General features: G+C 46.3%; 1 protein-coding gene across 10 annotated transcripts in view; it reads right to left on the bottom strand.

Annotated features, from left to right (window-relative positions):
• Gug (arginine-glutamic acid dipeptide repeats grunge) overlaps positions 1-14,016 on the bottom strand; it is a 69,757-nt gene that overhangs the window by 9,956 nt on the left and 45,785 nt on the right. For all 10 annotated transcript variants that reach the window (XM_077675705.1, XM_077675714.1, XM_077675712.1 and 7 more), the window contains one exon: positions 9,742-9,920. In XM_077675705.1, the coding sequence (XP_077531831.1) occupies positions 9,742-9,920 (179 nt within the window). The remainder of the gene's footprint in view (positions 1-9,741; positions 9,921-14,016) is intronic.

Here is a 14,016-nt window from a genome sequence, read left to right as displayed (position 1 = left end):
GATCAAAGCAGCAAAAATGAACTTGGATTGTGACCAATACAGGTCACACGGCCGCCATCTAGGCCAGTTTTCAGCTGAAAATTTTACAAATGCATAGATTACAAAACATGAAGCCAAATATGCAGCTTAAAGGGGTCATGAAGAGATTTAAAAAAAAAATTGTGTTGTGTGTGCGCTTATAACCGTGGAACCTTGAGAAACAAACAATCCATACCCATTTCGTTGCCTGATATTGGCAAATAGGAAAACAAATGCAGTTACAATTTCACCGAGGCTTTCCTCCTCAACTTGTGAAGTGACGTTTCAGAAAGTCAGTAAGAAGCCAATCATAGTTCTCGCTCATCTGCACAATATGTCGGCATAGAGCGGGCTTGCAAAGGGTCAGATAAAGCTACATCGGCGCCATGATGAAACTCGCCCTGCAACTGAACGGGTGATGTCTGATATCTGATACGACCGATCAACATGGTCGACCTTTCAGTCAACAACGCGGGCAAGTGGTGCAGGCAGAAGTAACCACGTTTAATCTAAACTGGGCATTCGTAAACTGTTTACGCTGTTTCGCACGAGTCTAAACTGTCGTTTTGCTAGCCGATATTCTTGAACAAACTTGCCTACGTCTGTCTCACGTAGCCTGTAATGTGAGTTGCGCGAACGTGAAACTTCTGACCTGACGAGACAAATGACCGAACACTTAAAATGAGAATTTATTACAAAACATGTTTATCGAAGGAACTTCGAGTTGTCGGAACTTAAAACCCACCCGCCCATCCATCATTTACTCATCAAGCGCAAAAATAACTAGTGAGAGCGCCGAGTCGCAGAGTCCGACCATGACGCAGTTCGACGATTGCTTTCCTGTTTCCTGACATAAACAATACTGTTAACACTGTTTCGTTGATTGTTCAACAGTAAGTTGGTGGTTAAAGCTCTGGTTTGATTAGGATTTATGAAAACACAACAGACGTCTGGGTTGCAAATGCGAAGAGGCTTTTTTATGCAGCAGTTTTTCGCCGCACGCGCTTTCCGCGTCGATAGTGTGGTGGATAAAGTGTCCGACTAGGCTGGCCTCAACGTTGCACTGGCCCGGAGGCCGCAAGTTTGAATCGCACAAGAGGCACTTTTTTTTTTGCTTGAGCGGAGTTGTGCCATTTCATCCAAAAAAGGTAAGATTCTGACGGCAAAAGAATGTGAAATTTAGCAGGGAAACGGGCTACAAATTACAAACAGCCAGTAGGTCTGAGTTCTGCTGCAATGATTGCCAGACAACTGACGCAATCACGACACCGCTCACATGGATAGAAAACTGTTTTTTTGGCAACGAATAAAGGATGAATTATTTCTAAAATATCGGGTTTCCAGCTTTGCAGAACAATATACACAAAGAACGTTAAATGCGTTTAACTCTCGAATGTACTTGACGTGACGTCACCCTAGTTGCGCTGCCGACCGACAATGCGCGCATGGTCGCTTGCGATCGCCTGAAAACGAGAATTTCAAAGGTGCCTCCTAAATTCCAGAAGCAATGAATTGTGAAAATATTTGGGATTTATGTTCTTAAAAGGTCATTCAAGCAGACAAATTAAGCAAAGACAAATGCATTTTCTCTTCACGACCCCTTTAAAGGAGACATGAAGATAATATGCAATTCGAAAGATTCATCCACAAATCACCACCCGGGCGCTTGCTGCATGAACTGTACCGGCGTGTTTTCCGTGTAAGAATTATATTCGCACCATTCCGCTCGCGACCATGAGCACGAATACGGGGAGCTGCTCTCGTTACTGCAAGCGACCGCACTCTATGCCTCTGTGGTGCACTTGATAGTCATGCACAAGGAGGCGGTACCGAACTTCACGTTTTGGTTGTCGCCTATTACCCGCCTGATGTATGTTTACAGCAGCACCAATAGCAGCCACACATTCTTCTGAACAGATAGTTGAAGATGCTTATTGAAATGAGGAATTTGGCGATAAGACGCATTGGTGCGCTCGTTAGTGCCCGTTATCACGCCTCTGCCCTTTTCCCGTGCTTAAGGGGGGACGTGGCTTTCAAAATCAACTTTTCTATTTCTTTGTGGATTTTGATGAAAATTGGCACAGCAACTGGAAATGCTTCTGTGATAACACGATAAAAATTTCAAGATAATATATTGATAACTTTTTTATTTATTAAATTTTCTTTCTGTTCCGCTTCTACCGAGCTTGAGCGACTTGTAAAACACGATAGAAAACTTGTTCGAAGTGCTTTGCATTCCCAAATGAATGGGCGAGGTCGTGACAGTTTCAGAATTTTTTTTTTACAAAACAATATTTTTTAGTTTTCATTTTTTAGAGGTTAATGTGCAACAGGCATGTCGACTGTGAACGACTATTTGAATAAAAAAGTCACAAAAAACAAATCTGGAAAACCAAAAGTGTCACGACCTGAACTGTTCATCAAGGAATGTAATGCAAGAAACGGAATCAAAATAGATCCAGTGGTCACGAAGAAATCCCTGGTACAAGCGACATAGGTGGCATAAAAAACTGTTTTGAGAAAACGGCTTCCGAAGTTGCAACATAGGTTTCACTTATCAAAAGTCGCCACGGTTGCAGCCTTTCATGTCCTTTTGAACATGGGGCTTCTGGAAGGCCTTGCCTTGAAATTGGAGTGCCTTTTACAGCCTTTCTCTTTCCAGAAAACATCATTTTCAGCTCCTCCGTGAAGAGTACATACCCCCATTGCAAACCAAACGTCGGGGAAGATGTGTTTCAATGGGCTTTCAATGCAAAGTAGGTTAGCTGGTTGGCTGTATCGCACTGGACAACCTCCTTTTGCAGTGTTGTCACTATGGCAACAAGTTAAGCATTTTTTTTTTACTTAAATTTGAACATTTTTGGCTTTTTTTGTGTTTTATCTTGCCTGGCACAGCAACTTAGTACTCATACGTGCAGGTGTTCATTGCCAAAAGTTTGCATACCACAAGGATGAAAATGAGCTACTTTGAAGCTTGGTAGAGTATTCTGCATAACTCCCAACTTCAATGCAAGAGCATATTTTTTTACTACTTTTGACATTCAAGGCATCCAATATTTCTCGCAGCACAGCCAGTATGCCCCAAGCAATGGTATCAATAATTTCCCTAAAAAAATCACTGTTAAATGCTGCCACAGTAACGTACATTTTTAACGCAGAGAGCATATTTTTATTCTTATATTACTAACTCAAACCTGTTTGCATGAAAATTACAAGTGCACGGGAAACGTAGTGCAAGAAAGGCGATACGGCTCGCGCGCATCGCAGCGCACGCTTACCGCGACATATCGAACTTTGATTATACCTGATATGGCTGGTCAGGTCGCTTTTAAGATTAAATCTAACGTCGCAGGCGTTAATTACAACTTCTGGCGTTCAATCGTAACCAGTTGCCCAGTCATGTGATGCTCCAATGCGCGTCGGCTATGCCTTGCGCGCCGCAGCGTTTGGCGCGTCGACCGTTTCTTTCTCAAGGCTAGCGAGCCCACAGTTAAAACACAGCAATAACTAAGCGTGTAAACATCGCAAATCCGACTAAAAGTTCACTTCACGAACCGCTATCGCAAGCGCGCACACCGCGTCACCCTCCAAGGTCTGGCGACGGTAGAGTCACGCGCACCACGAAGCGTTCGATGACCTCCGCCTTTCGAGCCACACAACTTCCCGTAATCTGGGTCGTTATCTCTGGCATTCCCATCGCGATAACGTGCGTGTTGAATACCACAGATTGAACAGAAACTCGGCCGAGCGAAGCGGCGAAACTGAACTCAATCCGCTCGCTACGCAGCTCAGGCGGCCGCCATCTTGCGTTGCGCCCGCGACATCCAATCAGGAGGGTCGTTGTTCTGCGCCCGACCGGAGGACCAATAGCGCTTCAGCATCTATTTCTAGCTTCGTTTGTGCGTCGTTTCTTTTCTGCCGTTTGTGCGTTTGTGAATGAACGAAGATACAAGAGACGAGCGGAACCGGAAAGACGATCGCTCGGCCGATCTAACCATATCAAAATGGCCGCGCCCGGTGGCACCGTTGCGGAGATAGAGCGCTCCGAAAATTGCCGTTTTTTCGCCCTTTTGCGCTGATAGTTTGTCACCGCGCCTGACAAAAGTATTTTTTTATGCCACTTTGCGACGCTTTTCAGCGTAAAAACTTTGTTGACGCACAGAATAGGAAACATAGAAGCCGAATATGTGGGTTTCAAAAAAACGATGTTTTGGTCATTTTTCCGAAGTTGAAAGCCGCATCCCCCCTTAACTCTTTCGTTACCACAGGAAATTAAGGGGAGACGCGGGTCTTAGAATCCTGAAATTTGGCCAAAAAAAAAATCGATTTTCGCCATTTTCGGAAAGTAGAGCTACCTTTCTCCCAGTTAGCAAAATATCCAGACCCAGGAGTACGTATTTGAGCCACGATATCAATTCGGAGCACCGACGACCGCTAAAATCGGCCAAGATTCGATGCGCAAATAGCATCTTTTTGACGACTCGCCACTCGGGTTCTACATGTGCCACGGTGTCCATCTTGGTCTCATTCGAAAGTGCGTCTTTTCGTTTTCAATTCCCCGCCAGAACCGCTCCGTTTCGTCCGTTGGTTGCGAGTAAAACCGGGGTAGAAAAGAGATGAAACGCGCCGCCCAATTGGCTACTGACTGCACGTGACCGCAGGGCGCAACCTCATTGGCTGGGCGCCGTGGGTTGTCTGCTCGGCACTCTCATCACAGTGCAACGGCTCATGTATTCGTCTATGCGAGGACCGGCAAAAGCCCCGCATGGTGTAAAAATAAAGTAAATATGTCTATCGATAACTGAAAGGAAGAACTAGCAGTATCAAAAGCGTCTGGAGTACGATTTTTGCATGTCTGACAACGACTTATCGCGAGAACGACGCCGAGACGGAGGTAGGCTTTAGCGCACCCGCGGGCTGCCGAGACGATAGCGTTAGCGATATGATTACGCGGGCGGGTGCACTAAGGTGCGTCTATCTTTTGATCAGCAGCAAATAGAAAGAAAAGAAATGATAAAGTGGAGGATGCCGCATGCCGACGTCACAAGGGAAGTGTGTTCCTTCTGTTATCAACGATGCCGCGGCGGGTCGGCCCGCACTCCGGCGCGCGCTTCCTTGTCGGCAGGTTACCATATAGATGAGCGATTTGGGAATTATAAATGCTCGCACTGAGCACAAAGTGCGTTGGTGACGTGATATACGAGTAGATTAAACCGAAAACGTGGTTATCCCACCTGGCCAAGCACATGCAAAACAGTGGGCTGCATTTCTTTACCAGCCCCCTCGTTGCAACTCATTTCACGCGATGCAAATCCGATTGGTTTGCTACAAAATGAAGCCGAAACATAACAAAATAAACGTGTACAACTGTGGTGCACGATCGGCACCTCAGCCTTGGTCGCCAAAGAGTGACGGCGCGCTGCCAATAACGTCAAAAATGAAGCAACGTTCTGGCTATGGTTTTGTTCAGTTTTTCTGTCAAGTGCCATCTGTATACAGAGGATTTCATAATTTTCCCATCAACTGATTTCAGCAAACTTTGTATGCTCGTGTAGAGTGAAAAGCGAGCAACATTCTAAATCGTTTCTTTTTTTCATATGCTCAATAGATAAAACTGTCACTTCTGTTAGCAAAACTTAACTTCGATTTTCTCAGCTTCCCTTTTTTTGAATATGTGCCTAGCCTTACAAAGGTTTTCAGCTTGTTCTTTTCCAAGGATTTCTATAAACATTACACCGTTGATTTCGGGATGAAATGAACTGCATGCTATTTTAATTGGCTCAATCTGTCTCAAATAAATGTTATGAGTAATAATTAGAGCTCATTAAGTTTTCAGAAAACTGTTCTTGGCATAATTAGACTACAGTGGAATGTCGGTGAAACGAATTCAGTTGATACGAATTTTCTAAATTCCCCAGCCAAAATTCATTGCATGACATGTAAAAAAATTCGGATGATCCGTTCGCATTTATCACTCCGGTGCGGGTGATACAAACACACGAGCCGCGAGCAGACGACTGCGGCGTTGACGGGAGGCGGGAGTGTTGGTGCGGCCGTGTGGCCTTGGTTGCGCGCGGGCACAAAAGCATTAAACGTGAACCGCATAGAGCATTTTCTGCTCACGAAAACACGCCACGCACGCCACAGGCACGCTGACGCCGGCGTGAATACCACCCGCATGCTACGCGCGGCGCCGTAAGTGGCGACAACATGGCGGCGTCAACGGCCGCGAAGTAGGGCGGGTAGCTCGACCGACCGCTTTGGACCGCTCTTTAAGATGCCACTTAAGGAACAAATGAAGTTGCTTGTACAGTAAGGTAGCTGATAATGTGTTCGAAAACGACACTATAAAGCATCATCCACGCGGCTAGGGAAAGCGCCTATCAAATATCCGCCACTCTGGTAAGCCTAAACATCTCCGGCGGGGCCAGCGGGCTGTCCGGAGCGCTTTCAATCTGCCGCCATTAAGAGCGCGCCTTCCCATTGGCGCAAGTCGGCAGGCTCCTCCTACTGCCGCGCGCTTCGCGTCATTTTCCAAGCGAGGTAGAACCCGACGTGGGGGCGAAACCGTCGACGCGGGCGTCAAAAGAACGCGCGCGGTTACGCTTGAGTACGTGTGCGCGCGTCGTGTCGACGATGAGTGCACGTTCTTTTGACGCCCGCGTCGACGGTTTCGCCCGGCGCCAGCCTCTGCCTCGGTTGCCGCGAACGGCACTGGGAGGAGCCTTACGACTTGCGCAAATGGGGAGACGCGTGCCTAGAGCCCCTAGCTTTCCGCGATTCTGCAATTTTGCGAAAAATCGCGGAATTAAAGCGTTTTCGCGGAATTCCAAAAAAAAAAAAAAAAGTTTAAAGTGTGGCGCTACGTCCCCAAAACGATATATTCGGTGAAATGGGGCGGAAAAGTGGTATTTTCTATTAGCAATACCAAAATGGTTTCTGTTAATTGTCTGCAACACTTTTACCGTTGAAAATTTAAATTTGCATCTGCGTATTCCAACCTTGTCAAATAATAAAAGTGGCTAGGTGGCACAGCCTCCACCCGAATCAAGGGGCCTAGCCATAGCCACAGAAAGAGAACAACGCACACGACAGGGCCCGTCAGATTGCAAACAAAATGAAGGGTGCAACGAGTGAAGCGGCTAGCAAGGCGCTAGTATACTTGGAGAACTCTGACACTTGGAAGTTCTTCAAGAGTGTGAGGTGCTTGGATGCCCAGCAAGTTGGGTGCCTCTCAGAGAAGAGATCAGAGTTTGGGGCCGTTCGTGGATTTACAGCCCTAGCTGCTGAATGGCAAGTCTTGAGGTCTTGGGCAGACTTCAGGTACTGAAGTCTGCCCAAGACCTCAAGTTTAGTGACTGGGACTTGGCACAATTTCTTTCTAAACAAGAAAAGCCAGGTGAAGATTTTGATGTCCTGGCTATCTGGGCTGGGATGGAACACTTGGCTCCAACACTTTCATCCATTGCCCTTAAATACCTGTCGGTGCCAATCAACTCTGTTGATGCAGAAAAGTCATTCAGTCGCTATGGTGGCATCGTGCCTCACAGGCGCCATTCTCTTGGTGAAGAAAGCACCAAAGCATCACCAGAGACTCAGCCACAACAACTTCCTTCAGTTGTAAATAAAATCTAGCATGTTAGTGAAGTGTCTAATAAATGAACTGTTACATGTACCTTATGCCGTTTCAATGTTGTCGCGGAATTTTGCAGATTCCCCTATTTAGAATCGCAGAATTTGAAATTTTCCACCGCAAAGGGTAAGGGGCCCTACGCGTGCCTCATGGCGGCAATTTCGAAGCGCTCGCAGCAGCTGGCTGGGCCACCTCCGCGGCGGATATTCGGCGCGGATGCCTTTTCATAGTGCTTCTCCCACACAGTAAGCTCTTTTCCCGCATGAGCTGTTTAGTTTACACCTTGAGCTGCGTTTCCACAAAAGATTAGAAGCGGTCCCTGAAGCTACCTGCACCTCTTCACGGCAAGAGCCGACGCCATGTTGCCGCAACCTGTCCACGCGATTCTACGCGATTTCCAACGACACCAGTTTTAATAATGTCTTCATAAATAGCGATTGCAAAAAAAATTATCGAATTCGAAATTTTTGTCTAGGCATCGAAGAAAATAAAAGTAAGTTGTGTACAACAAACCACCAGTAGTAGAAAAAATTTAGAATATACATTTTGTAGGTAAACATTTCAAAAACCCGTCCAAGAAAAAAAAAAAAAAGAGTTTCGCGGTGCAATTTGTTAGATATAAAAGAAAATGTTAACCGGTGTGGTGCCCATGCCTTGTGGTGAAGCCCAACCACTATTTCAAATTTTGCTATTTTGGAAGGTTCTCTAGAAGAAATTTGGTCGTTTGACATTATTAAAGGCCCCAATTAGCCTCCACGTGATTTAATAACACCTTGTCAATGGTTATGACTAGCTCAATATTGGAGGCAAGCAAGCAATGCGCAAAATCAGCTTGGAGTTGAAAACCACTCTTTGATGGATGCTTGTTGACGTTCTGATGATGCGGTTTATTATCATGTTCTGACTCGCTATGGTAGCCCTGCTTGCAGGAATAAGGTATGATGCGCTAGAATTGTGCCCAGCAAGCTTTCGCCAAGCCGCCGTCATGCTATGAAGCGAGTTCAGCACTACGAGCCTACTGCATTGCAGCGCCACCTAACAATTTCGAAAAGAAACAAATACAAGGCTGTTGGAGACTTTGTCAGAATAGACAGTTCTACTAAGCAGTGATACTTGACCCCCGGAAATACCCTCGCATGAAACCGAAACTGGCTGGTGAACAGCTGGCAGTGTTCAAGGCCAATTGGAAGCGTTCTCATCTGAACTGATACCCAATGACTTGGTGTTATCTTTTGACTTTCAGCAGAAGCTGTTATCGCAGAAGTAAGGCGCAGATAAAGTGGAAGCACGAGCGGCATGCTTGTTTCGAGCAATAGTAGCCGGCAATGGAGGCGCTATGGCAAATAAGCTTGTAGTTGGGTAACGGCGTAGTAGTGCCAAATGTTAATTTTGCAATGCAAAAACTAAAGCGAAACTGCTGGAAACTGGCTGAAAATGCCAGGCACACTTGCTAGACATGCGGGGGCCCATCACAAATAAGCTTTGGCAGAATAAAGCTGCCCTTTCTCCGAACCAAAGATCACTAGTGAATAGCTGGTATCATTTTCAAGTAATTATCACCTCTCAACGCTGTCAGATTACAAAGCTGACAACATTATTTGGTACTTGACTTGCCAGGAGCCTTTTGACAAAAAAAATATTATGGTAATGCAGCCTAACCACGATCTGCATCCTTTTTTGTCAAGTGCAGCAGCCACGACCCCCTTCCTCAAAAACACACGCACCTCAGCTTGCAAAAAAACCCCGTCAAAAATCTCCATGTCCCCAGAGCGAGAAAATTTAAACTGATTCTAAAAGTGCAGTGCCTAGACTAACCACTGGCTGAATTAGGTGTACGAGAAATGACCACAACATGTCGTTGAATCAACTTTGTTAGCTTCAGATACACGGGCATACACCGGCATTACGTGCTGCCCGGGCATGGTTCCAACGACGATGATGGCTTGGTGGCTGCCCCTTTGTAGCGGGGGGACACTCCTGAGGGCATGCAATCACCCTGGCGTCCTAGCCTTGGCCCCATTGTTGCCAGCACTCTGGTGCCAGGTTATAAAAACAAGCTCCCATTCCTCAGAGCCTCGGTCGTTACTCACCGCAGGAACTCCTCGTGCTGGGGCAGCAGCTGGGCGGCCGAGGCAGCGCCCGGGTGCGTGGCGGCCGCGTGGGCCGCCCCCAGGGCGCTCAGGTGGGCCAGCCGCTCGCGCTCCAGAAGGAACTGGCGCTGCAGCTGCTCCTGCTGCTGCTGCGCTGCCGCCACCTGGGCCGCACTGATCTGCAAGGGCGGCAACCATTTCCGGGCTGGGACCTCGGCCACTTTGTGGCTCACAAAGGAAAAGCACACCAGAGTTTGTGCTGCTTTCGAGACCTCCCACTGATCCGTAAAATCACAACACGAAAGCGGGACCGCCATTGGCTGCCGCCACGACTCTGGGAGCTGCATTTTCGCACCACATCTCGGGTCGAGACATTGTCTAACAAAAGGCTCAGGCGGCGGAGAATGAGCAGAAGCTTCATTTGCACCACAGCCAGACTTCATGCCCATAAAAGGGAAGTGCAGAAAGAAGGAAAGGAATGCAATATCAACACAGTGGGAATGAGCGACGTTAATTAAACAACTTGATCAATCAATTCTGCAGTTCATAATGAACCACCTAGGCCGTTTTAAACCTCACAGTAAATATTTGTGCTACAGAAAATTGTACGCACAAAAAAGGCCTTTCTCTGCATGCATGATGCGTAAAAATTCACCGAGAACAGCTATCTGAAATTCGATTGCATATGACAAAAGGAACTTTTACAAACTGCAAATTTTACCCTCTCAACATCATTTAAGGGGGGACGTGGCTTTCAAGAGCAACTTCTTCACTTCTCAGTGGGTTTTGATTGAAATTGGCACAGCAACTGGAAGTGCTTCTGTGATAACACAAGAAAAATTTCAAAGCAATATTTTTGAAAACTTTATAACGCAATTTTCTTTCTGTTCACCTTGAGCGACTTTAAAAACGCGATTGACAACTTGCTTCAACTACTTTGCATTCCCAAATGAGTGGACAAGGTTGTGACAGTCTTAAATGTTTTTATTTACAACCCAATTTTTTTCGGTTTTCTGTATTTTAGAGGTGAATGTACAACAGGCATGTAGGCTGAATGACTATTTGAATAAAAAATTAACAAAAAATAAACCTGAAAACCAACAGTGTCATAACCTCAACTGCTTATCAAGGAACGCAATGCAAAAGATGGAATCAAAATAAACCCAACAGTCATAAAGAAATCACTGAAACAAGCGACGCAGGCGGGGGAAAAAAAGAAAAGAAAACTCTGGTTGATTTCTCTGTCATAGGAATCAGTAAAACACGAAAGTGAAATTTGCAGCGAAATCTGCAGCTGAGCATGATTTGCAGGTTGGTGGCTGTTTTGTGGGTGTGCTTGGCGACCGACGTCTTGCTGGCAGGTCTCTTCGGCAAAGGTGTACTGGCGTTGTTTCCGCGACGGATATGACGTCAGTGAAACCTTGGGGTATCATGGCATAAAACAATTTCGTGTCAAAATATAAAACCTGAAAACAAACAACCATAAGTATAACATACTCTTTAGTACTAAAGCTTGCTTCCCCGCAAGACCTGCGTGCAGGGGTGCTCCCTTTACAGGCCGCTTGCTTTTTTGAACAGGCATAACTTCCGTGATGGATATGACATCAGCAAAATCTTCATGTATCCAGGAATAAAACACTTTCGTTGTAAAAAAAAAAAGGAAAAAAGAAAGAGACTGACTTGAGAAAACGGCTTCCGAAGTTGCAACATAGATTTCATTCATCAAAAGTCCCAAGGGTTGTAGCCTTTTGTGTCCTTTTGAACACGGGGCTTCTGGAATGCCCTGCCTTGAAATCGAGTGCCTTTTGCAGCCTTTTTCTTTCCACAAAACATCATCTTCAGCTCCTCTGTGAAGAGTACATAGCCCAGTTTGCAGACCAAATGGGGGGGGGGGGGGGGGGCTTTCAATGCAAAGTAGGATAGCTGGTTGGCTGTATCGCACTGGACAGCTTCCCTATGCAGTGTTGTCATTATGACAAGTGAAGCACTTTTTTTTACTTAAATTTGAAAAATGACTCTTGACTTCTTTTATGTTTTATAATCTTGCCTGGAGCAGCAACATAGTACTTGTACAAGCAGGTGTTCATTGCCAAGAGTTTACATTCCACAAAGATACATACGAGCTGCTTTGAAGCTTGGTATAATATTCTGCATAATTCCAACTTCAATGCATGCACATTTTTTTAGTACTTATGACATTCAGGACATCCAATTTTCCTCGCAGCACAGCCAATACGCATTGAACTATAGATGTATGCGTTGGTATTAGTAATTTCCCTACAAAATTCTATTTGTTAACCCTTTGCGGTCCAAAGCTTTTACCCACTTTCCGGTCGTTCCGGTCCGAAACTATTTCACTAGTTTGAGGCACCACGAAAGAAAACGACAACTGTGGGAAATTAACTTGGCGGTTGTTTATTTCGTCAGTTCCTCTTTGTCCCCAAGTTATTTAGCGATACTTGGGCAGTGTGTGGAAGCGTTCAAAGCACTCTCCTGGGTGCAGTCCGGGATTATTTCTGCAGGTTTTGCAGAAGAACACTGTTTCCCTCCTGCCCCCTTTTGTTTTCCGGTCACTGCAAACAGCGCAGTCCTTGCTGCTTCGGCCAGGGATCTTGTAGATGAAATGGGGCTTTCCATCCAGCCTTTGTTCGCAATCCAATCCTGCAAATGGGCCCCGCTTCCCAGCGCGAGCCCTTACGTCACCAATCAGCTGCTCTATCAGGTTCCTCCGGTACTGGAGGTGTCGCTGCTCTTTCTCTCCCTGCTTCAAAAGCTGCAGTCTCATCAAAATGAAGCTGTTCACTATCGAAACTTCCAGAAGCCAAAAAAAAAAGCTTCCTCCACCATTTCATTGACTTCCGGGAAAATGCATAACTTGCACAGTAATGATCGGCCCTGTCCACTGCACCCATGTTTTCAGTGTAGTCGCATATCACCACAGGCTTCTTCAGTGTCAGTGTTTTTCCTCCAGCTGTCTTCCTTGTCACTTCTTTCGTAGACGCATTGTGGTCTGAGCTTAGCATTGTCACTTGACGCTTATCCCACCAGGCAAGTGCCATGTACGAGTTTCCTCTGCGATAAGCCGTCACTTCACCTTTTTTCATCTTTTTTTTGAGCTGCTGCGGCATTTGTTTTTGATTTGTCATCACAGTCCCAGTTAGCAAAATACTGTGCGAAAGTAACTCTTCCGCAAGCATTGGGGACGTATAAAATCTATCCGTATACAGATGATAGCCACTGCCCGGTGTAGCTTGCTCCACTTTCTCCAGCTGGTGGAGCACAATCCTGCATGTGAAGGGAAGCTCGGGACGGCAGAGGCTATCAGTTGTTGTGCTGCCGTAGTATGGTTCAAAGGCCGAAATGTAGCCTGTTTGGCAGTCAGCCAGTGCATAAACGCGCATGCCCCATTTTGTTGGCTTCTGGGGATTGTAGCACTTGAATGAGACTCGGCCTTTGAAGCCGACAGTACTTTCATCTACGCAAATTTTGGGGCCGGCGTTGAAATGCTCTCTGCATTTAGCATCTATGTAGGTCACAACATCCCTGATCTTGCTTCCACGAGTTGGTGGACCTGAAGAGGTATGTGGGCTTGGTGCAACGTGCAGCATCCAAAATATTTGAAGAAATCTTTTTCGTTGGAAAACGTGTGGGAAAAAAGGCATCTTCTTGAGGAGGTCGTTGCTAAAGTATTCCTTCAGCTCCGGTTTGGGGTTCAAGGCCATGTTTACTATAACCCCTAGGAAGGCTTTGAATTCTTCCACGCGCACATCTTCCCAGTCCGTCCAAATCGAGTACTGCTGAAGAACACCGGCACTCGAGATTTTATCACGGGCGTAGCGGTTTGTTTCGCGCACTATTTGCTCAATCAGCTGGTCGGTGAAGAACAACTGAAAGTAGTCCAACTCGCACTTTACATTGGAAGAGCTTACTTGAGATCCCGGGTTCGGGACAGTGAAGGGAAGAGGGTCAAAATCTGGTAAATTATCCAAGTAGGCTGTCCAGTCGGTTCCACGTGGTCCTGTGTTGTTCTGGTTGTTGCCACCGTCTCTACCGTCCTCGTCTTCTTCCTCGCTGGCTTCTGTAGAATCACTTTCTTTGGTATCCGATGGAGCCACATAGTTGTCTTCGTCACTAAAATCGTCTTCGCTTTCGCTAAAAGCTTCAGAATTACCGCCGTAGAAGGCACTCGGTGAGAAGGCGGCCATTTCGCTGCAAGCGGCGCCGAATCTGAGCTGCGCGCCCCTCGAACAATCGAAGAGTTCAACCGCGTAAGCT

The sequence above is a fragment of the Haemaphysalis longicornis genome, unplaced genomic scaffold (assembly GCF_048455015.1).
Source record: "Haemaphysalis longicornis isolate Haplotype H1 unplaced genomic scaffold, Haemaphysalis longicornis Haplotype H1 scaffold_7, whole genome shotgun sequence".
Lineage (NCBI taxonomy): Eukaryota > Metazoa > Arthropoda > Arachnida > Ixodida > Ixodidae > Haemaphysalis > Haemaphysalis longicornis.
Note: the sequence above shows the minus strand (reverse complement) of the source record. Positions and strands in the feature narration are given on the sequence as shown.